The sequence below is a fragment of the Motacilla alba genome, chromosome 3 (genome assembly GCF_015832195.1).
Source record: "Motacilla alba alba isolate MOTALB_02 chromosome 3, Motacilla_alba_V1.0_pri, whole genome shotgun sequence".
In the NCBI taxonomy this organism is placed as follows: Eukaryota; Metazoa; Chordata; class Aves; order Passeriformes; family Motacillidae; genus Motacilla; species Motacilla alba.
The window spans coordinates 4,443,373-4,468,168 of NC_052018.1; the positions used below are offsets into that span (position 1 = coordinate 4,443,373).

At 41.3% G+C, this 24,796-nt stretch overlaps 1 protein-coding gene across 5 annotated transcripts in view; it reads left to right on the forward strand.

Moving 5' to 3' along the window:
• Positions 1-24,796, forward strand: part of PKHD1 (PKHD1 ciliary IPT domain containing fibrocystin/polyductin) — a 239,168-nt gene that overhangs the window by 149,297 nt on the left and 65,075 nt on the right. For all 5 annotated transcript variants that reach the window (XM_038131605.1, XM_038131604.1, XM_038131606.1 and 2 more), the window contains 8 exons: positions 2,454-2,591; positions 10,273-10,386; positions 11,014-11,101; positions 13,681-13,835; positions 15,666-15,818; positions 16,173-17,051; positions 18,401-18,563; positions 20,518-20,678. In XM_038131605.1, the coding sequence (XP_037987533.1) occupies positions 2,454-2,591; positions 10,273-10,386; positions 11,014-11,101; positions 13,681-13,835; positions 15,666-15,818; positions 16,173-17,051; positions 18,401-18,563; positions 20,518-20,678 (1,851 nt within the window). The remainder of the gene's footprint in view (positions 1-2,453; positions 2,592-10,272; positions 10,387-11,013; positions 11,102-13,680; positions 13,836-15,665; positions 15,819-16,172; positions 17,052-18,400; positions 18,564-20,517; positions 20,679-24,796) is intronic.

The window sequence follows — 24,796 nt, forward strand, 5'->3', positions numbered from 1 at the left end:
ACAGCTCTGCAGGGCATGGGACTGTACCTGTCCTGTAAAGGGGTTATAGACAGGAATCTCTTCATACCTGTAAAAATATATATAAGATTTAGGGGGGGAAAATGCACTTGCTCCCTAGAGACTTACTTCATCTGAATGCTGTGAAAATTTTGCATGCTTCAAAGATGTTTCAGCCCAAGGATGCAGGAAATTTGTTTTGGGATGTGGGATTCAGATTAACCGTGGCTTGCTGCTGTACTTGGTATAGTCTTTGAGAACAAACATCCTGAGCTTTCAGGGTAGTCATGGCCCGAGAGAAAGGATGAAAATGCAGAGGGGAAAACAAAGAGGTGGGATAATTGATTCACAAGGAATATATAGTAGGAGACAAACAAGTCTGTAAGCAGAACCAGAACTCCAAGCCTGAAAACAGAACCTGCAGTACAAATTTCCTTTCCCTGGAAGTTGTGAAACTAGAGAGTTGCAAAATCAAGGAGTAAAAAGCTAGAAAATGCTACTAATATTTTATTTCAGTCCGATTCTGAATGTACTTCATGTAGGTTTTCAGACAATCATATTGATTATGTTTCCTGCAAACAGGGCTTGAAAATGTTCTTAAACCTGTGTGCTAAATAGTTTGGGCCAGCTCCTGATTACATGATTTTTGGCAAGGACTTTCTCTGTGCTACCCATTTTGTGGTCATTTGTGTTCCCATCCACAGCAGTTGCCAATGTCCACTGGCAGAAGTGAAACTGTTAAGTAGCTGAACCACTTCCCAAGACACTTCATGGTTCTTATATTCCACACAAAACTGGTTTAAAGTGTTCCATTCTCACCACTCTGTCAAAATACATCAGAAAAATATGTGTGCTCCTAAATCTGTCCTGTTTTCTATATCTATACCTTGCAATAAATGCTTATGAGAACAATGAGAGTCACAGAAGATCTCTGTGTAGGGTAGGGCTGTCATTATGTTTTTTTTTTCCTGCAATCTGTTTTTATGAACGCCATCATCAGATCATATTATTGAGCCCCTTGTTAGGGAAACACCTTGCTTTTCCTTCTTCCAGGAACACCCACTGACTGAGAGAGCACCATAGTGTTACTCTTTTCAATAATGAAAGGGGATGGAAACCACAGTTTCAGGGCCTGAGCTGTTTTCCAGTGCAATCAGCTGAGAAGCTTTTAGTGACATTCAAGAGCATTAGATGGGCCCTCGGGGTGGAATTCACCTCTGTGCAGTGGGCTGCCTCTAAATGATCCACCATTTACATCCTTGCTCATGTCCTGCTTGGAACACTTAAGAGGCATTTTAAAGGTTCCCAGGCTGCAGACTTGCAGCTTTAGGAAGCAGCAGTAATGCTGTCATTGTCCTCAAGCCACAAAAGTTTCCACTCTGTTCTGAAATATAGAAATATCCCCCTTGCTTTCTCCTTATGGATCTGAGGGAATGGTGCTCTGTCCTGGTTGTTGCTGATTTTTAGAGCGGAATATGACTGCAGAATGGAACTCATGGTGGACTTGGCAGTGATCTCAGAGCTCTTTTGCAACCTTAATGATTCTGTGTTTCCATGAGCTCTGGCTTCCTGCAGATTGTGTTTGTGTAGTCAAAGCTTTCCTCTTGGATGGTGAGGAAGAGGTGAGTTTTCATACACTAAACCTAACTGAGAGCAAAGCCAGGATGAAAAGAGGGAAAAGGGGTAACAAAGAGCCAGTGGAGGTAGTTCATGGTTTGTGGCTTCAGTTTGTCACCCTGATCACTGTTGTGGACAAGGTGGGGACTTGCAGGCCCTTTGTACCATGTTGCACCTCAGTGATACTGATGGATATTTTTCCATTTCCATCAATCCTAGAATCCCAGAAGGGTTCGTATTTGAAGGGACCTTAAAGTTCATCTTGTTCCAACCTTCTGCCATGGGCAAGGAAGCCTTCCAATAGACCAGGTTGCTCCAAGCCCTGTCCAACCTGGCCTTGAATGCTTCCAGGGATGAAGCATTTTGCCATTCTTGTTATCTTCAAAAGAACTCTCTTGTCCTCTTCAATTCCATGATGCAAAATGGGAAAGATGGGGAGAGACTCTTTACAAGGGCCTGGAGTGACAGGACAAGGGCTAACGGCTTCAAACTGAAAAAGAGTAGGTTTACATTAGATATTAGGATGAAATTCTTCCCTGAGGATGAAATACTTATCTGGTGAGGCACAGGTTGCCCAGAGAAGCTGTGACTGTATCCCTGGAAATGTCCAAGGCCAGGCTGGACAGAGCTTGGAGAAATCTGGGATAGTGGAAGGGGTCCCTGCCTATGGCAGGAGGTCAGAACAAGAAGATGTTTAAGGTCCCTTTCAGCCCATGCCATTCCATGATTCTATGAAAACCAACCTGAATAACAAAACTCAAGCCAAGCTGACATTCTTTTTGGCAAGTGGTGTTGTCAGGCTGCTGTTGGCGTAAACAACCCTGTGCTTTTTTTCCCAGACAGGACCGTCCTGGTGGATGTGGCTCTTCCCCCTCTGAGAGGACTGTACATCCTGGGGACCCTCGAGTTCCCCAGCAACTCCAGCAACGTCCTGAGCGCAGCCTGTGTCGTGGTGCTGGGGGGTGTGCTGAGAGTGGGTGAGTGAAGAGCTGATCTTCGGGATGCCTGGGGTTTGTTTCTGCTCTTGATAGGGAAAAAACTGTGGAGAATGACTTAAAGTGTCACCATAAACGTGCTGTCCAACCTAGTGCCCCATGGCTGTCTGGATATCTGCAGTTTGGACACCCAGGATCCATGGGAAGCACAATGATTATCCACTGGAGCTAATTACCTATTCTTTTAATGGCAACGTGTTACAAATACTGCAATCTGCACCTTACTCCTGGTTTCACTGGGGCAGAGATTTTATCTGATATGTGTAAAAACCCTCCCTACTCCCTGTGGGGTTGCTTTATGAGACAATAATTTCTCAGGGCAGGTTCTGGCCTAGTGTTCAGCCAATGCCTTGTGCCTATGGGCATTAATAGGCAGTCTTTGTGACACAGAAATATTTAAAGGCAACATAAACAGTGTCATGAAGAATTCCCCGAATGCCTGGAAATCCTGCTGTGGTGTGAAACAGGTGGATTCACCATGCTTGTTCTTCTCATCCTTCTGTACAGATGAGCACCAGGACCACAGGAAGGTACCACCTTGCCCCTACTTCCAGCTGTTTCACAGTCCCCAAAGTCACCGGGGCTGTTCCACATTATTTACCACAGTCAGGATCGGTGTTTTTCCACTCTGAAGTAATTACTCACATAATTCCCTTTAAATATCAAGGTTTCTAAAGCCAGGCATTATATTTACTTACAGGAATCCTTAGGACTCTGGGATCACATTGTTGATCATTGCTTGACCTTTCTCAAGATTGGTTTCATGAACTTTAAAAAGAGAATTTGTTTGTGTAATCACCTCCTGAGGAAGTCTGCTTCAATATTTGTTTGTTGTTAATCTCGGGGGACGGTTTAGTTAATATAGTACTGGCCAAAAAAGTTATTTTGCTGTCTTGGTGTTTTTCTTTGGAAAAAGAGGTTGGAAAGCTTAATCTGGGAGGTTAAAAAATATATATACTTAAAAGACTGTCAGTCATTTCTTACTTAGACTCCTTTGCACTTTAAATATGGTTTCATATTGGTTTGAAGAAAAAGAATGTGTTCATTGCTAAAAACACTTATTAAAAAAACATTGAGTCACTTTGCTGCACAAACTCCCCTCCAGCACATCTGTGAGTAGTAATGATATTAAAAGCCAAACAGGTATTTACAGCTGTTGAGTCGCAGTCCAGCATCTCCTGGAGAGCTGTCCTTGTTTCAGCTGTGAGATGGTGGGTGGGTAGAGGCTCTGCGAGTTTCCCACATCTCATACTGGCTTCTCTGCCTGCATGTAGAGCTGGGAGTGCCTGTTTTTTTCCTCCCTTCCCCTTTCCCTTCCCATGTGTTCGAGGCCTTACGGTAACGTCTTGGAGCCCATCTGTCCAATCCTGCCTGTTCCATGCCTGAAGGAAGGGTTTTGAAGCCCATCTGTCCAACTCCACCACACCCTAAAGAAATCCTGACACAAAATAGATAATGAGACAGTTTAGTAAACAGATTTAATACATGTGGACATCAGCGTTCAGCAGTGCCTGAGCAGGATCTCAGGTTGGCATCACGTGAGCCAAATCCCCAGGTCCTGCCTGTTGTGTAATTTCCCCATGCCCTGTTTTCAGTGTAGCAATCTTAGCCACATGCTGTTCCTTCTATATCTGTGGCCTGGGACAAAGACTTTCTGGGAAAGATAGAGTATTTTGTTCCCCTGAACTCCCAGAGAACAATGATCAGTTTAGAAAATCATGTTATCTGGTTTTGGTGTCCTCCGGAGCACTTGACTTCTTCTCTGCAGAGAGGAAACTAAGTCAGAAGGTTAAGTCATGACCATAAAGCCTGGAACTAAGTGATGATGGGAAATATGTAACAAAGGGGAAAAAAATCAGTGTAAAATTGGAGTTTATCAACCATAACAAGAACCTAATTAATTTTATTGAAACAATAATTTACAGGCAAACTAGGATGAGAAAGTAGTGATATTTGGGAAATCAGAATTTTTGGAACACCACTGACCATGCAGCGTCAATCATCACTATTCTCTTTAATGTATGATCACAGTCCATGTGAATGATGATCCCTGGAAGATGTGGGATGATTTAAGATCCACAAAGAACTCTGTCAGAACTCTCAGAAAACCCAAAGGAAAATGTGTGGGTCTACCCCCACAGGAATATCTCTGGGTGCTCCTAGACCTTTAGTGTTGTTGGATCGAAGGCAACTTTCTGATTATTTCTACTTTCATAGTCCTACTTCTAAGATACAGAGTTTTTCACTTTCACTTTATCCTTCAAAGTCTTTTATTTTACGGTGATGTTTGCAGTAGAATTTTATTTCTATTTTTCTGCATCATGATATTGTAAAAATTGGCTCTTTTTCCAGCTTATAAAAGGAAGTTTGAGGTTCAGAGAGAAATTGAAGTACTAAATATCTTTAGCACACCTGTGTCAAAACAAGGTTAGAAATGATGAATTCAGCATCTCACAGTTGTTTTCCCCTTCTCAGCTAGGATGATTCTGTCCATTTTAACCCACAAGCATTAAAACTCAGACAATATGTGCAGAAAATGCCCTGTTCCACGGCTGAGCAAAGCCCTCAGCTCCCAATAAAGCTGAAGGAAATGCTGAAGTTCACTTGGCACACATTGATCCGTCGGACTCATCCTGAACTAAACTGCACTCAGCTGCTCTTTGCTGGCAGGCTGCTTTTGCTTTTTATAGCAGAGCTCGCCAAGTAATTATCCAGATACGATTTCTCTTTTTAGTTTCAACTTGTCACATTCTTTCCTTCGCATATCTCCTGATGGCTGCTTGTCAGTCATGGCACTCATTGGAGGCAAGGAGCCTAAGGTCATCATTAGCTCATGGCTTGATTGTCTGGAGAGGGAACCCCAGACAATTCTAATGCCCCTTATCTTGCTTGTGGTAAGAGCTCTAATGCATTTATTCTCCCTCTTTTCCAGGAAGAACCCCCATACTGATTTGTCAAAGGATAAATCAGTGCATTTCATTAAATGGCCATGTGTTAGCAGTAAATAAAGAGCAGTAATTAGAGCACCAGTGAGTTTCACCAATTTACTGTCTTTTCCAACTTCTCCAGCACCTCTGTTGTGTGGGTCCCATCTTTGGCTGTGGGCTGAGTCCCACCTTGCAGTCCCACATCATCCCTGCAGAGCTGTCCAGCTTGTATGAAGAAGGGATTCTGTTGGTGTAACAAGACGTATTTTCATTCTGGATCATAGAAAAAAAAGTGGTTTGAAAAGTTCATTGGACTGTTTGTATTCCCTTCAATGAACCCCTCAGCCTCTGCCTGTTTGGCTTTTACCCTTTCCAAGCCATTCAGTTTCCTTTAACTGATTGCACCATGTAGGGAAGGGATTTGGTTCACATGTACAAGACACCCAAATTTAGGTGTGATATGGACACCAGCACATGAGCTGCTGTTCCAACAGAGGTCTGTCAAATATAACCAGTGGTGCCCCTGCAGTCAGTGAGACTGGTTGATAAAGGTATCTGGAGAAAATCTACATTAAAAAACCTGAATGTAGGTATATGATTCTCCCCAGAAATATGGTTCAGTTGCCTAATTAAAAGGATTTTCTATCATTCTGGATACCCTCAGGTGTCTCCCCCTGCCTGCAACTTTTGCTTAAAAATCCCACTCTTCAGTCATTTGTCCATGTCTTGTATCTGCCATCCTGCAGAGAGGATTTGGAGGGCACTGGGACTCTCGGACCCCATCCTACGTGTCTCACCACTTATTCCTCATTCACCCCCTACTTCTGGCTGTTGGTTCCTACTCCACAGCTGTGGAGATGTGGAGCTGAGGACTTCTGAAATCTTCTGTCCATTTGGCAGAAAGAGGCAATGAGGTGAGATCTCCTTGTTTGGCTGCTATTCCAGGCTGCTTTCCAGAGTGCAGCCTGAACACCTGAAGGAAGGCCCAGAAGAGAACCAACAGTAGGTGCTGTCCAGCTGTATATTGATAATGAATTAAAGCTCCTCAGACTTTCTGGTAAAAATAGGATACAGTTTTCAAAATAGCTGGGTATTTAGAGTCCAAGAAGTTTTAGATTCAGGAAACAGAGATAGAGGAGATGGTCCCAGCAAGATGCGCAGCAAAGTCTGTTTGCCAGGTGAAGGGAGGAGATCTGTCTCAGAGATTTCGTTGTTCTTATATGCAACAGCTGTTGCAGAGTGTTATGTTGTGAAAAAAAGAGAAGGCTAGAAGGGAGGAAACACCCACTAGTCTAGGAAAGAATTGAATGGGTTTTGCTATGGAACAAAACCCCAAACAATACAGCAAAAATCTGTCAGGAGGAACATCTGGAAGAGAACTGAAATATGAAAACAATGGAAAATGCTTTTAAAACTCAACAAACTAGATCCAGACCACAGTCCAGGATAAATGAAAATCTGGATAGAAAAAACACATCTCTATTTCTGTTCTCCTGTTTATTCCCTCCTTTTTTCTCGTAGTAGGTTTTCTCCTCTCCAGGGGTCAGACCTGATGAAGGATTATGAACCAGCTGAAACCACTGTGCTGACAGATCTGTGTTACAATCTCAACATTTGCGTCTCACACTTCTTCAGGACAGTGTGTATCAGTGGTGAATTTACTAACACATCAGGTTGTTTAACACAGGATTATCATAAATGAGTGGGTTTTTTTGCACTGTGTAGTGCAATTGGAAGAACTCGTGTTTTAGGGAGCCCTTCCTCTGTCTTTAGTGCCTCCTGACCTTTTCTGCACATCTCACCAGACATTTCCACTTTTTGGTAATTTCCAGGTTGCAAGTATCCTTTTTTTCTGGTTCTCTGCCAGCAGCATATTAATAATTCACTTTATGATCAATCAGGTTGCTCATCAAATTCCAGGGCTTCCAGCTGGAGTAGGAGCATGAAAGGGGATCCATTTCCACTCATCTCATGCAGACTATGGAATTGGGCAGTTTGGTGTGGTCTTATGTAGGACTTGCTCACCACAGAAAAGTGGGACAAGAAATCTGAAGTTTTCACAACCAAAGTCCAAAGATGGGCACTTAAAGCCCAGGTCCTTTATTTATGTGTTGCAGAAATCATGATTCCTGTTGTTGGTGGCAAGTTGCTGTATCCAACAAAATTACTTATTACAAGAGCTGTGATTTCATTGCCGCTTAATTCATAAGGTTCTGAAACTTACCCAGCTTTGTGACTTGTGGGAAACAACTATTTTGGAGTCCCCTTATGAGTAAGCTGAAGTAGCTGCTGCTTCCATATCTTCATTTTCATGGGCCATTCTGCTGGAATCGATTTAGACTTAGCCCAAGTGTGTATCTGAGACCTTACTCAGCTTTTCACTTTGTTTTTTCATTCTTCCCCATTCATTCCCAGAGAGATTCTTACATTTTTAAGACCTCTTGCCTTTTTATGTCCAATATTAGAGAATCACAGAATGGATGAAGTTGGAATGGATCACTGAAGGTCATCTAATCCAAGCACCCTGCTCAAGCAGGGTTCCCTAGAGCATTCTTCATTTTTTTCCTAATTCTTCACTTCTAAATTCCTGCTGACTTTCCTAGAGCATCCTTGTAATTTTTTTCTCCAGTTGTGTCAGTTTATCTGCTTACTTTCAGTATCCTCACACAAGTTTGGGTCCCTGATAAAATATGGAATGCCACAGGGTTTGCAGGACCTGATTGAGTCCATGTCCCCATTCCTGTCACTCAGGCTGTAAATTAGTGTGTGCCATGCTCCTGCTGCACTCGTGTAGTTTGTTAATCACAAAGTTTTGTGCTACTCAGCCAAGTGCCTTGGAGAAGCCAATTATACGATATCAAAGCTATTATCTTTATCAACTAGACCTGTAATCTCATTAGGAGACGATAACAAGGAAGTTTCACAGGACCTTTTTTCTATAAAAGCAGGTTGATTGGCATTAATTATATCATCCACCTTTAATGATTTATTAATTGTGTTCAGAGTTGGACATTCCATTTTTATTTATTTTTTCCCCCAGAATCAGTGTCAAGTTGACAGGCCTGTAATTACCTGGGGCTCTTACTTTTATCTTTGTTTGAAATATTGGCACAATATTAGCTTTCTTCAAGGGCTCTCAGACATTGTGAGTGATCCCAAAATTATTGAAGAGTACACCTTAATAGTCCAATGGGTTTCCTGAAAAACTCTCTGGTAGCACTTGCATTCAAGTCACTGAAATCCATTGATTTAAATCCATGGAACTATCGATGGCAATAAGCAAGCATTAAGCCTATTTTTCTTATAAATATTCTTAAAAGAAGTAGAATTTTTCTACTGATTGATGACTACTGTGTTCTTTTGTGTCATTTACCAATTACACTTTCAAGCCACTGAAGAATTTCTGTGAATATTATCTTCCCTTTTTAATTTTTATTTTATTTTCCATTATAAATAGTTTTATTATGACTTTTGTTTCTCACTCTGACTGTATTTTCTTATTTGTGTAGTTTTGGCTTTTTTTAACAAGGGTAAAATTTCTGGATGTGTTGTGCTTTTTCGGACTAAAATTTATGATTTTTAGCTAAATGTAGATGTAAATCTTTTAAGGGAGGGAGAACTTCCAGTTCATCCTATAGAATCTCCATTTCCAATCCTTTGTATGTGATTGTTAAGTCTGGAAGCCTACTTAAAAATGGTTTTAAAACTGAGCTGAGAATTGGATATATGAGATGGTTTTAACTGATTTAACTATAATAGTAAATGCTTTGTAACCAGGAGTAAAAAATATGAGAAATTGTGAAAGCATATTTGGAAACAACCTAATTCCTGCTTTTCCTCTGTTCAAAACACAGTTCTGGGAGTTTAAACAAGGAAATCAAACCTTGTTTGGGTGGACGATGGACACTGGAAAAAAATTCCCTCCATGTCCCCAGAGAACAGATGTGCTCACTGGTGTGAGATGTATTAGATGGGGAACATGCAAGTCTTGTTCTGTTTGCCTATTACCCATTAAAAAGGTGAACAGAGAATTTAAATATCCTGAGTTATCAGTCAGACACTGGTGGGGAACAATTAATTGTTTTATTGATTTCACTTAAATAAAAAAAGGCTCTTAAAGCAAAGTCTTTCTTTAGGATACAAAATCAGCTCTCTTTTCCAAACTAGTAATTTTTAAATATTAAAAGAACATGACAGGCTAGCTAATTTTGTACAGATACATATATATATTTTAGTTCTACATCTGCTGCAGTTTTCTGTTGCATAATTGATTTAATCTCTAATTTTAAAGGAACGCTGAACTCCTTTACTGGACTCCTCATACATTTCTCCAGGGCAAAAACTGTCCTACTTTTCCTCCTCAGTATCTGTTTAGTACTGGGCCATTTTCCTCTGAAACTGTAAACTACCCATGGTGAAAGAAGTGAAGGCAAAGCTGGAATACAGTTTACTCTGCAGACTTATCACCAAAACTTCTTGGGCACTTTCTTTTTCCCTACTTTTTTTTCCTCAGTTTTTCAATTTTTCCCATCCTTGCTGCACGATTACCCCACAACTGGTAAAGGAGCAAAAAGGCAAAAACTGGTTGAGAAAGGAAATATTAATTCAGCCATTTAGGTATTTCTTTAAAATCAGATTCACACATATTACCCCGCTAGTTTCCCTCTCATTTTCAGCATCACAGAAGCCATGGATACTTTTGTGGTGGGTTTGATGCTGTTTTGTCTTTATTGCAGGTTCTTTGCAACATCCTCTGGAAAGGGATTTAAAGCTGCTGCTCCTTCTTCGGGCTTCTGAAGGGATTTACTGTGATCGTCTGGAGGATATAAATGTCCACCCAGGGAGTATTGGTATGAAACATGAATTCCACTTTTCACAGGAAACTAATTTTTGGTAATATCCAAATCTACCACTGTTGAGACTGTTACTACATTGTACAGATAAACCTCAAACAAAGGTACATATATTTTAGAGTTAACATTTAATCTTATGGGACATATAATCTCTATGAAAAGTTTCTGTATTTTGGATTTGTCCTCTGGTTTTGGATCCCTTTTCCAGAGGGGGGAAAAAAGTTCACTGTCCGGAAAGGTTAATAATAGCCATACAAATTTTGTACCTTTCATTCCTGGAGTTTTTACCTAATAATTTGTTTACTTGGATAATTAGTTTGGGTTGGTTTTTCCTTCAATTCTAATTTGTATCAATGAGACTTCTGTGGTAAAATCCCCTCTCTTGCCTGTGTATGCAATGGTAATTTTACTTTATTGAGGACTTATTGCTCCTTCACTTTGTATTTTGAGGGAAGGCTTTGTGCTGTTCTTACACTTCTCATAAAATATAGAAACATACTTTAGTAAATATAAAGATTTCCATATATTTAGTAATTGCTTCAGTTCTTCTCAGGCCTCTTTTTCTTTAACCTTTGAAATCCTCCTTCTGTTCTTTCTTTTTTTTTTTTTTTTTTTTTCCCCCAGGAGTTTATGGACAGGTGCAAATTTATAGTGCTTATCCTAAGATGCCTTGGACACATCTGGGAACTAATGTTGCTCCGGGCAATGAAAGGTGGTATTTTGGCTAAATATGCTTTCAAATATTAAGTTTTGGCTCCTGTTCCTATGACTTGTATTTAATATTCCTGTGCGCTGCATTATTCTTTCCCTTTGTGATGGGCTCTGTTTGAATTCTGTCTGGATAGAAAAAAAAAACAACCTAGGTAACAGAAAACTGAACCATGATGGGGAAGCTGATGATCTTTAAGGTCCCTTCCAACAAAGATTAACTTTAATGCTAAAGAAACCTAAATTCCAAGGATGAGTCAAGCTGAGAATTCCTTCCTTCCTTCCTTCCTTCCTTCCTTCCTTCCTTCCTTCCTTCCTTCCTTCCTTCCTTCCTTCCTTCCTTCCTTCCTTCCTTCCTTCCTTCCTTCCTTCCTTCCTTCCTTCCTTCCTTCCTTCCTTCCTTCCTTCCTTCCTTCCTTCCTTCCTTCCTTCCTTCCTTCCTTCCTTCCTTCCTTCCTTCCTTCCTTCCTTCCTTCCTTCCTTCCTTCCTTCCTTCCTTCCTTCCTTCCTTCCTTCCTTCCTTCCTTCCTTCCTTCCTTCCTTCCTTCCTTCCTTCCTTCCTTCCTTCCTTCCTTCTTTCCTTCCTCCCTCCCTCCCTCCCTCCTTCCCTCCTTTTTCTCCCTTCCAGCCAGGCCTAACAAAGCCTCATTGGAAGAGTTCCCATCAGGGTAGAGTTGTCAGCATTTAGGGAAATGATTGTAAAGATGAGCAGTGGAAGCACGAAGACCTTACCAGCAGAGCTCATCTGTTGTGAGCTCTCTCAGAGCTGTGTGTTCAGTGCAGATTAATTTTTTAGGAATTGCTGTGTAGCTGATCCTGAACCAAACTCTGCAACTTTAGAATCACCCTCTGGAAATTCTTCTCCTTCCCTGACTGAGATGGGAGATCAGAGTAAGCAGATCCTGACTGAAGCATGCCAGTTAAACACTTGGATGAAATGGATCCAGGCTAGATCTGGGTTGCTGCCCAGACATTTTATGTGAAATATCATGAGGTGATAAGATACAAGTGTTTGGAGTTAATGCACGCACATTGAATACAGCACAAAGAGTTGTTTCAGTTGTTAAAAGAAAGGGCTAAAAAAACCCCCAACAACCTTATTTTTCATTCAAAGTCTACCAATAGCCAGCTAAGAGTTCATGTGGTTGAATGCAGGAAATAGGTAAATCAGTACTGGAATATGAAAGCTGAATAAAAATGAAAGCAAGGAAATGGATTTTATTGAAGGAGAGGACCTGCTCTATATAATTTTCCAATATGAATCAGCTCATCAGTTCAGGAAGGACTTTCCTGCCATTTCAGAAGATATGCAGTGATTCCTCAAAAAAAAAAAAAGACAAGAAAAAAAAAGTAATAACATTTTGCTAGAGAAATAGCATTTCTCTACTGAATATTCACAGGTATTGTATACTGTAAGTGCTCATCTGGAATCTACTCATCTTTGAAAATAATTGGGGAAAGAGACTCTGGAAAAACTTGACAACATCCCTTGAGGAATGTCCATTCTCTCTGCACTTCTGTCACTCTAGACTGCCTGTGAGGCATTGTCTGAATTCACTCAGTGCCCTTTTTCCCCAATAATTCCCTGAGGAGTTTAGATCATCACCTGGCCAGCAGCAGTCACCGTGTAACAGGACAAGGTGTTTATCAAATAGAGATAAACACTGGTCATTATGCATTTTGCTGTCACTAAAGAATTTTATTTTCCTTATGTGAAGCTTAAAATCCTCTGAACCACTAATACAACTTTCACTGTAAAAGGGGGTCTTCAGTTCAAGATTAAAACAAATAAATGCAGGACTCTGTGCAATGTTCAATAGCCAGCAGAGTTTTAAGTGCTGGTGCTAGAGGGCGTTCAGCTACCAAGGACAGGATTCAGGTTCTTAAACAGATAGTTTGGACCCATTTGAGGTGTCCTTGGGCTCCTATGAGATGCTTTTTTGGGGTCCCTCCACGACTTGCAAACTTATTTCCAGGAACACTTCAGGAACCAGTCCTGTCTCCTGTCACATCTGCTGGCTGATGTTTTAGATACCCTGGGATATCTCAGATAGCAAGAGGTGCTCTTGTTTAGGGAATCAAATCCTGCTCAAAGTGCCCAATTCAGAGAACTGAATTGCTTTTCACCCACTATTGACTGCACCAACAAGGTCTGGTGGAAGCTTAGATGCCAAGTGCAGACAGCCACTCGACCCTGCACATGGTTGTTGTCTAAATCCAAAGCTGGCTTTCAGCTCTGCAGAATATTCCTGGCACCAAAAATGGTCTGATATGTCTTTTGGAGGCAGCTTGAGCTCTGAATGCTATACTGGAACTGTATATGTTGTTAATCAATGGTGTGAAGTAGATGCTTCAGGATTAATTTCCTCCCACATATTTCAGACATCTGTTTTTGCAGAAAGCCCTAAAGGGGCTTTTTCCTACAGCATAGCCTGTGGACTTTTTTTCTTTTTCCTTTTTTTCTTTTTTTTTCTTTTTTTTCATTTCAGATCTCCCTGAGCAAAACTGTTCATTTTTTAATGAAATTTGTGAGCCTAACTCTTGTAAGTGTAATGACATTAAGTTTATATCATGGTGTTACAGGATTTTTGTGGAGGATGAAGTAGATTGGGATCAAGGTGGGGATATTGTGATCAGCTCTTCCTCCTATGAAGCCCACCAAGCTGAAGTAGTTACACTTAAAGAAGTCCATGGTCATAATATAAGAATTCATGAACATCTTCTGTACAGGCACATTGGTAAGGAGTTTTTCTTTCCTTTTTTGGAGAGATTTCTTCTGAAGTATTGACTTTCTATTTCATATCTCAACAGGATCAATTCTACTTCCTTGTGGTGTCTTAATTTCTTTCTCCATATACTGTTTTAGCTTGCTGATTCTAACATGAATTTCTGTGAATCTAATCAATCCACTGCTGAATTGTTTGGGAAGACTTTCTGGTGTTTCAAGTTGAGCTGGTTCATGGAGAGAGAAAGTAATTTTTCCTCTTATAAAGGAAAAAAGAAATGTTGGATTTTAGGCCCTTTGCACAATTTCTGTGGTATGTCAAAAACCTAGAAAATAATGAAGCCCCACCCTTTTTTCAAATTTCAAAATAATAATTTTCATAAAGTTTAAAATACAAAATTTTATCAATCCCGTGGCATGAAAACAATGTATTTATAAACTAATATCTGAATAAACATAAAATCTGTGTATATCTATTTTCTGTGTAGATTGCATGGGATCTATATTTTTGTGGAAAAAGGGATGCAGTGTTAATACCTATTTACTTTTATTTCAGCCTATAAATTTATTACCAACTATTTAAGAAAAGCAAAAGACTTTTATTAACAGGTCAAATTCTGAACCTTCAAACAAACGATTTTTCTTGTGCACATCAATATTTTTTAAATTTCATCTTTATTCCAACCAGTAGGCCCAGAAATCAGTGTAATGGATAAAAAGATCCAGAAATATCATGTTTTAAATGGTGAATGTTTAAATGTCTGAGCCAGTAATCAAAGCTTCACTTGGAACTGAGCTCTGTTCTGCAATTATCCACAGTCTTAATCAACAGTAGCCTCCATGGCACAGTTTTTTATGACAACTGCATTTTTCAAACAAAATGTGCAGTTCAAAGCATAGAACATACAGACTTTATTTCCAGTAGTTTTTGCATTTTAGGCCTTTCTTTTTAGCTGATGTAGATATAATAAATGTATCATGAGGGGAAATTACTGCTTACCCCTTGAGTAATGCAGCAGTTGTTAGATACAGCTGAAAAAAAAAAAAGTGCTGATGGAAAAATTAAGGGGTAAATACTGATTTTCACCTTGGCAAATGTAGAAACTTGCAGGAAATATTCACACATGAGCCAGTCACTCTCAGCTCCCTTGATAGTAAAAGCAGAAAAATACATACAATACATACTTCTCACTCATATTTTATCTGCCCCTAAAGCAGGTACATAAAATACACAACAAATTGCACTTGAGATTTGCCTGTTGCTCTCCACCATGCATAAAACCAGTCTGGATAACTAAATCACATCTGCATGTGTCTAAAGTCATCTGAGATTAATCCAAGCTAGACAGCTGCATAAACTTGAGCAAAAGTCTCCTTCAGAAAGGCAATGAAAACAGTGTTTTGAAATCCTTTTAGAAAGCACACACAAGCAAGACTCCATAGCAAAGAGGGTTTTGGCATTGACATTAGTCTGATCCTGAGGAAAATTCATGGAGATCAGCTCTGCAGTGTGCTGAAGAGTAACTCCAGCATGCAGAGCTTGGAAAAAATGAAGTGTGAACCTGTTCATTGCTTTGGCACCTGCACACCGCAGGGGAAAGGTTTAGCACCTCCTTGTTCTAAAACCAAGATATCTTGGTAAAATATAAGCACACAGTGAATATTTGATGGGCAGGTGGCCTTTCTGGTTTTGTGTCGATGCACGCAGATTGTGCTGGGGGTAAAACACACCTGAATGTCAGTGCAGATTCTGCAGAGGAGCTGTCAGGATTTATGTCCCTCAAAGAACTGGCTAACAGGTATGATAGGCACTTATCACATTTGCTTTCTTAAAACTCCCCAGGGCGTCCCCATGACACAGAAGATGGCAGAAGCATCCGTTTGGCTGCGGAGGTTGGGCTCCTCACACGGAACGTGCAGATCCAGTCGGATGTGGCTTGTGCTGGGAGGATGCTGGTGGGACACTTCAGAGACTCCAGTGGGATGGAGTTTGAAGGTAGTTGAGATTTACCTGTCCTCATAAAGCACACTGGTTTTGCCCAAGAGTGAGGTGCAGCAACATGTGTATCCATTCACATGTGCTATGAAAGTCAGAACAAGCTGACTGTCAGCAAGTATGAAACATGAGCACCACTAAAAATTCATAAACATGGAAGATATTTTAGGAGGGGCTGCTCTGTTTTTTGTAAGGTTTTACTGTGACTTTGTATATATTTATTTACAAATACCCATCACTACCATACACTGACAAAGTACCTGCTGTTATATGTCTGACTGTTGATAACGTGGTTGTCCTTACCTGTTCTTATGCAATATAAGTTTTTATTTCACTCCATTTATCTCATTGCAGGTGCCCTTCAACTCTTAAACGTTCAATTTTTGAATTTTGGGCCTCCTCAGCTTTCTGCCATTGAGTTCAGGAACATATCCCAGGGGTCCTCAGTGGTGTCATCCAGCATAAGTGGCAGCTGTGGATCTGGCATTAAAGCAGTCGAGAGCAGTGGGATCTTGTTGCACAATAATGTGGTGTTCAACACCACTGGACCTGGCATTGATTTGGAAGGGAAAAATCACTCTCTCGTCAGGAGCCTTGTTATTCTGAGCAGGCAGCCAGCAGGTTCATTAAACTGGGTTGCTGGCATCAAGGTGAACCTGGCCACTGGTGTCTCCCTTCATGGCAATGCTGTGGCAGGATCCGAGAGGATTGGCTTCCATGTCAGGGGCCAGGAGTGTTCACTAGCTGGAGAATATTGCAGTGGAAATGTGGCCCATTCGAGTCTCCACGGCGTTCACCTGTACCAGGAAGATGGATTTCAGACCTGCACTAGAATCACGGGCTTTCTGTCCTATAAGAATTATGACTATGGTGTCATGCTCCACCTTGGAGGCAGCGTTGTTGTGGAAAACGTGGTGCTGGTGGACAACACCGTGGGACTCCTGGCAATGGTGCACTGTGCCTTCACCGAGCAATGCTACACGGGGAAAAAATCCATAGAACTTAAAAACTCTGTCATTGTGGCAACAAGCTCAACTTTTGACTGCCTCAGAGACAGAATCAAGCCTCACTCAGCTGATCCAACAGCCCAGGACCGACCCCCACGCTACCCTCTGAGAGGCCGTGTTGGGATTTTATGGCCCACGTTTAGCACCGTTCCCAGCCAAAGGCCAGAGCATCCCTGGCACAAAACTGGGCATTGTCCAAAAGCCCTGGGAATCATGAAGCTGAAAGGTTGGCCTTCTGCCTCCACTGGCCAGACTGTTCTGTCACTGCTTTTCTTTACTCATTTCATTTTTTCCAATTGAAGTTTTAGCCTCCCACAGGTGGACTGTTGGAGAAATCAGAGCCTCAGTGAAATTGATAACACAATTCTTCTAAAACTTGATACAATTTAATTAAGAAAAAAAAAAATTAACTTCCTGAATCTACTGCAGGATAATTGTTGCCCCTAGAAGCTGTGGCTGCCCCATCCCTGGAAGTATTCAGGGTTGGGTTGGACAGGGCTTGAAGCAACCTGGGATAGTGGAAGATGCCCCTGCCCATAGCAGAGTGGTGAAATGAGATGATATTTAAGGTCCCTTCCAACCCAAACCATTCTTGGATTCTATGATTCCATGATTATGTCTAGATTCTACCTCACACATACCTTCCTTCTGTGTTACTTTTCCAACTGATTAATCCCTCTGATCCAAAGTTGTCTCCACATAAATAAAGATGCCAAATCTGAGAAGTGAATATTCACACTTAGGATAAAATTGTCACAGAACATAGGAACTACAACTCACAGAAGCAGTTATGACCTTTATTGGTATAAGAGATTGCACAAGAGCAATAGAGGTCTGCTTTGGATCCTGGATCTTGGTTTCAAATGATTTTGTCAGTCCCCACAGCAATATTTGAATATATATTTTGTCAGTCCCCACAGCAATATTTGAATATTTGAACCCTGATGGCTGGTTGCAGTGGTGGTATCCAAATACCTCACTGCTTTTCATGTCTTTATTCCTCACTGCTACTTACTTTTACAAGAAAATTCATTATACCCTTTTTACTGAGGAATAAGAAAGATAGAGAAAGACAGATAGACTTGAGCAGAATCCCTCAAAAATTTCACGGAACTATATGGATTTTGGAGCTTCGTAAGAGTTGAGTGCCAGAGCCAAGTATGTGTCATCACAACCTGCTCGTTTTATATTAATTTCTGGCAAGTAGAAAAATCATCCAAGTCAGGTTGTTATTTAACTGGTTCTTACTTATTCAAATGAAAATGTATTACATTGAATTGTATTACTCTTGCTTTTTGTTTTCTCTTTCAGTCACTATTTCTTTGATTACCTTTCCTATGGCATGACTTGGTTTGTATCAACTCAGGATATAACTTAGCTACAGAGTATTCTAAAGCCACATGGAGATCTGTGAACAATGCTATTAGTCTGATTTAAAAATAATTTGCACAGATATATATATGGGGGGCATTTTAACATGGAAAACATCACATGACGAAAACAACGTTCTTATCTCTAGTTATGGCACAATTTTAACCACTTTTCCTCACTTGATCTTCTCTTAATCCCTGGCAGAAGTCACCTTTACTGGTTTTACACAGAGCTGCTACAGTGAAGACAGGGATGTCTGTATCATGTCAAATGCTGATCATTTAGGCATCATGCCTCTCATCACAGCAGAGACATCAAGGATGTTACATGTCAGTGAGAAGGACAAGTTCTACTTTCATCCAACAAGGTAAAATGCTTCATTCTGAACTATCTTTTTTCCAAAAAAAAAAACCCAAACACCTACAGCTTTGGAACTATCCTCCCCTCATATCTTCCTTTGTACTGCTTCTGTCTGACAAAAATGAGCAAGCTCTGACATCAAGCAAACATGCACAGAAAAACTCAAAAAAAAAAAAAAAAAAAAAAAAGGAAAAACACCACCAAATTTAGTTCAGGGCAATCTTTTATAATTTGAGTTTTGAATTCCATCAAGGTGCATCTCTGGATGAATCCTCTTGGATTTTTTCTTTTCCTGACATTTGTGTAGCAAAACAAGCCTCACATATCCCATTTCCTAAACCCCCACCTTGAGCATCTCTGACTTCTCAGCCTCAGGCTTCAGAAAATGTCAGGACCTCCAGGAAAAAAAAAAACCCTGAGACAGGGAATGTCCTTTTGGTCGGGGAAGCGTGGCTTGATTTGTGCCTGCGAGATCACATCGAAATGTTGATCAGTACCAGGCAGGCTGTGAGATGTCAAATGATTGCCAGAACTGCTCCTGCCCAGGGAGAATATAATCTGTGAGTGTTGAGGAAGGAGGGGAGAACTTCATCTGTAACCTTAAGTCACTGCTGGTTGCAGTGGTTTAGACATACCACATCCAATGGAAACCACATGCCTATTTATTTATTGCAGTCACTGAACATGGTGCAGAGGCTATGTCAGGAAAGCCTTGAAGTAGCAAAAAAAAAATTCCAGCATGGACTCCACTTGCCAGTCAAAAATAATTGGAGGTGTCCCGCACTGCTATGTTTAGAGCCCCTCCAGCCTTCTGCCAGAATTTCTTATTTTATTCTATATTTTTGCTTTTTGCTCTGGGCATTAGTTTGCGTGTAGATTTCTGAGCCCTGTCCAGCTTGTCAGCTCCCATTATGTTTCACTCTAGTATCCATCCCACAATATTCTCCTGGTAGTGAGCTGCTGAATACCCGGTCCACTGCAAGAGCTGGTGGTTTTCAAATGTGAGGCATGCACATGGGTTACTGAAGGCTTCCTTGGGAGGCTGCTGAGCCTCTGAGGGTGGTTACATCTCCCAGTGCTCCTCATGCAATATCTGCATGCATTTATTTAATCCACCTTTGCAGCTGCTGAGCTTGATCCAGGATGTGGCTGCATTGTTCTGCTTCAGCATCCTGAAGGGATATCTTGATGGATTTGTCCTGTCAAAGAAAAGATGAGCATTGCCTTGGAGCAAGAAAGGAAATAGAAACATCAGGGGATATAGCAAATCCATGAAGAACTTTGCTTGTCCTATTGGTAGACCTAACCAGCAGAAATGCTGGATGTGCTGAGAGATGGTTAAGAACTGAACTGTCAGAATCAGAGGAGTATTTTTTTTCTATGCCTCTTTTGAGCTCGGTTGAATGGGGGAATTGGCCTTTTTGTTCCTCTGCCCTTGCTGCAAATCTCTGCCTATACCTGTTTGCCCCATTCAAGGTACCAGCAATCAGATTTTTCTCAGTTTGAGACCAAAAAATTCTTCATTTTCTTCAAGGTTCAATGTGTAGTACTCTGAAAATATCTCCATGGACTTTGCTGGACAAGTACAAGTCTTTTTATCTTATTGAATTCTGCCATGGGTGTGAGATGCTCAGTTCAGCAGTTCCTTTAAGGTGTGTTGAACCTTGAGTCAAGCTGCAATTGAAAGCAATTCAGCTCACTACATGTTAGTGTTCCAAAAATTAGGCATGTTATTTAAACACACTGACCTCCTTCTATAGTCAATATAGACCCTTGTTTAGGAAATGATTTGTCTTAACTCTTATATTTGTCTCAGTGAGATGAGTTTCTCTCGGTACACCAGTCCTGTTACAGGTACCTTCCTCTCTGGCAGCCAGTAGTTAATGATTTACATAGAAATTTGTAGGCTTTTCTGGCTGTTCCAAGCCACTAGTAATAATGCTACCTTTCCCCCTAACCAGTGTACAAACCTCTGAAGACACTATGCTCTCCGAAAAGAGATGCAAAGGCTCAAGGAAAGCCCTTTTCAAGGATTTGGATGGAGGTGTCCTGCATCTGGAGCCACCTGTCTCTGTTTTCCCCAAGTCAGAGTTTGAATGGACACAGTTCTACTCAGAAGCTGGTAAGTGCCTGCGCTGGTGGGAGTGTTTGCAAAGTCATGCAGAAATTTGAGCCGTGAGATGTGACTTTCACTGAGATCTGCAGCTGAGGTTGAGCTCAGGGTAGTCCCAATCTGTGTGATTCCTTTCCAGGCAGGATGTAGTGAATTGTGCTGTGCAGCTCTGTGCCCACCAGGGCCACTCTGCCTACTTGCAGTATCATTTTACCCCTCATCCTTAGCCCCTTTAGGGTCTGACTCGCTAGACTGGATGGTAGAAAGAAATTCCCTGTGAGGGTGCTGAGCCCTGGCACAGGTTGCCCAGAGAAGCTGTGGCTTCTCCTGGATCCTTGAAATTGTCTAAGGCCAGGCCGGACAGGGCTTGGAGCAATCTGGGATAGGGGAAGGTGTCCCTGCTCATGGCAGGGGGTGAAATGAGATGATCTTTGAGGTTTCCTCCAACCCAAACCATTCCATGACTGGTGATTCTACCTGACCCTTGCAAAGTCCTCTGAGAGCAGTCAGGGGCACATGCCATAAAAACACCACAAAACTGCAAAATAGTACCAATAATTGGCCCCGCAAGGATTTTCATCCGCATCCCACTGAGGAGATAATCAAGCTGAAAACCCACTCCAGAAGTTCGACGACCCCTCTCTGTTTAAAAAAGTCCCATTCTTCTCAGTAGCCACTTTCTGAAGGCTCCCACAGCAAGGCTCCATTCTCTTCCTGATTAAAACTCAGCTCTCTTGATTCCAAATAAACTCTTTAATTACAATTAGCATTCCCTGTGCCTGCTGCTGATGGTGGCCATTTTGCTGTAGAGATGCATCGTTTGTAACTCTGCCGGTATGGGAGACTGATGGGAGGGACTGTAATTAATCCTGTTTTCCTTCACACTCTGAAACTGATTAAACACAAGAAGAACTTTAATCTTTAAACAAAATGTGCAAGGCTTTTCCTCTAAGGATCCCACTCTAGCTGGCTGCTTACAGGGTTGATTTATGTGTTGTCTAGATGCAAACACTGATTTTTATTGTACCTTTTCCACCCTAATTATGAATCACATCCAAGCACTAATGCTTTGGTACTATTACCACTTAGCACCTGCATATTAATGAATGTATTTGCATACAAAACCTGGATTTTATTCAGATTCCCACTATTTTTAGCATATCCTAGCACACAGTCATAGGTATAGGAGGAATCCCCACCATCTAAAGTGCACTGAGGGTACAACCTTCACTCCACAGGGTTTATCTCCTTGTGAAATGGAGGTAACAGCATATGATAAATGTTGCCTGCCTCTGAAGCTATGCCAAAATTGCTGTGTTCTCTTTCTGCTGCCCAAATCTGAATGGGGATTTTTTTTCCCCTTCCCTTCACAAATGTGTGTTCAATTCCTCTGCATTTCTCTGACCCATGGTTCCTTTTGTCTTGAGGTTGATGTTTGGAAAGAAACAACTGCATGATAAGGTGAATTTGTGGTCATCTTCCCTTCTCTCCTTTCTCCTCCTGAGTATTTTTCACAGTGCAATGCAGACTCCCAGGATAGACAAATTGGAGAAAAAGCTCAACTTTCTTGCTCCCACTCATTTCCTGCCAGCAGGTCCAGAGAAATTATCATCCCCCCTGTGCTGGGCATTGATGAGGCCAAACCTCGAGTCCCATGTTCAGTTTTGAGCTCCTCACTGCAAGAAAGACATTGAGGGGCTGGAGCGTGTCCACAGAAGGGAAAGGAGCTGGGAAAGGGTCTGGAATATAAGTCCTATGAGGAGCAGCTGTGGGAGCTGAGGTTCCTTAATCTGGAGAAAAGAAGGCTCAGGGGGACCCTCTACAACTCCCTGAAAAGAAGGATTGGCCTCTTCTCCCAGGAAATTAGTGATAGGTCAGGGGGAAATGCCCTCAAGTTGCACCAGGGAAAATTCAGGTTGGATATTATGAAAAATTTCTTTCCAGAAAGGGTGGTCAGACATTAAAACAGGCTTCCCAGGAAAGGGGTGAGGCCACCATCCCTGGAATCATTAAGGAAACCATGATTTGGCCCTTTGTGATGTGGTTTAGTGGGCATGGTGGCATTCACTCATTCATTATGAGCTTGATGACCTTGGAGGTCTTTTCCAGCCTTAATGATTCTGTAGGGACCGATTCCCCTTTGGTGTGACAATGTTTCAAGGCCTGTGAAGATGTTGGTGTTGCCACAGAATTATAAAATCATGGAATGCCTTGGAAGGGGCATTGGAATGGGATGATCTTTCCTATTCCCTTCCAACCCAAACCAGTCTGTGATTGTCTGATTCTATGATACACATACATATTTATGTTCACATCAAGCTTCCAGTTTGGACAATCAGATTGAAATTACTGTCCCTCAGCCATTTTCAAATACTCTGATTACTCTGTGGGGAGCAAACCAAAACAGTAGACCTCAGGGACAAAAAAGCCATGGAGATGTTTTATAAGAATAAGGACTATCACAGGGAAGAGGTTGTGAGAGCCATAACTGAGGCACAAGGGATCATTCAGGATTATATTGATGTTCCTGGATTCACATGATCTCTTTTATTGAAGATGTAATTGATATAGAATTTATGAAATTTATTATTTCTATACCCACTACTTCCCCCCCTTTGTTTTCCCAAACTTTTACCCACTGACTTTGCTCTTTGCTCATAGACCAAGCTTTTTATCGTGACTCTCTGAAGAAGCAGAATTGTTCACTTCAAAATGAAATTTTAGTTTTCTGGATAAACCGCAGAAATTTAGAAAAAAGAACAAAACAGGAGGGAACAGATCCAAGATTTTTGTTGCTATTATTATTTCTACTGCAAGAAAAAAGGAGTAACAACAAAAGTGGGTTTGAGTCCAACAAAGCATAATTACTTTTTAATATGAAAGTCCTTTTTAGGTTTTTTTTGTCTTTTAAATATAATGCTGCAAAAGTTTAAAATTAAATGTTTTCCAACACCCTCCTCCCTAAATAATTTATGAGGAACATTCAAAGTACCATTTTTTGAATTATCCAAGACAATTTAATGAGTTTAACATGAATTTGTAATTATTTAAATGTCTTTGAGCTGCCATTTTTGGATGATAAAATGTTTTTCTCCTAAAACTCGTGTCTAGAGCAAGCCTCTTGCAAAAGAGCTTGGGGCCAGGCCTAGAGCACTAAATGGTTCCATGATAGAGGAAATACCAGAACCATAAGCTGTACAGCAGAATTAGCTATAAACAGGAGTGTCTTGTTGGGGAATTTAGGATAAGGGAACAGTTTGTGTATTCAGCTGATTCCTATGTCCAGGTTAAAACCCCAGCTCCATGAAGGGCAGCTGATTCAATCATCCTTATGTAGTTAAAGGATCAGCCAGTTGCTGGCTTTTTGCAGCATTCATAGGACTCTGTTGTCACAATTCCTCACATCTGTGATCTGGGTTGACTCCCAGAGACATCAAAATTCATTGTCTTCTATTGGTGGGAATGTAGGTAGAAGACCCAGCTGCCCTCACTTCTGTTGTCTCCAGTGTTGTCATAGAATTTTGGAATGGTTTGGGTTGGAAAGGACCTCAAAGGTTATCTAATTCCATCTCTTATCATGGGCAGGGACAACTTCCATCAGAGTTTACTAATGTCCCCTCCACTGAGCAAAGAGAGATTGACTCATTACATGGGTAACACACAGAAACGGAGAGATGAAACCAAGGCTTTCAAGTTTTAGTCTTGAGCCTGCAGACTTATGTTTTCTTCCTGCTGACAGATACATTCTAGGTATAATTTAAGGCAATTTGGACCGAATAATCATAAAGCAGATCAGGTTGGAAGTGGACTCTAAAGCTCATCTGGTCCACCCTTCTGTGGGAAAAGCAACATTATCTGGCACCCTGTCCAACTGCATTTTGAAAACCTCAAATTGAGGATGTAATGGAGATTCCACTGTGTCCCTAGGGAGGTTATTCCAATAAACCATAGAATCACAGAATGGGTTGGCTTGGGAGGTCCCTTGGAGGAAGGGACCTTCAAGATCACCTTGTTCCATCCCCCTGCCATGGGCACGGACACCTTCCACCGTCCTCGTTGCTCTAAGCCCTGTCCAACCTGGCCTTGGACACTTGCAGGGATGGGACAACTACAACACCCAGTGATTG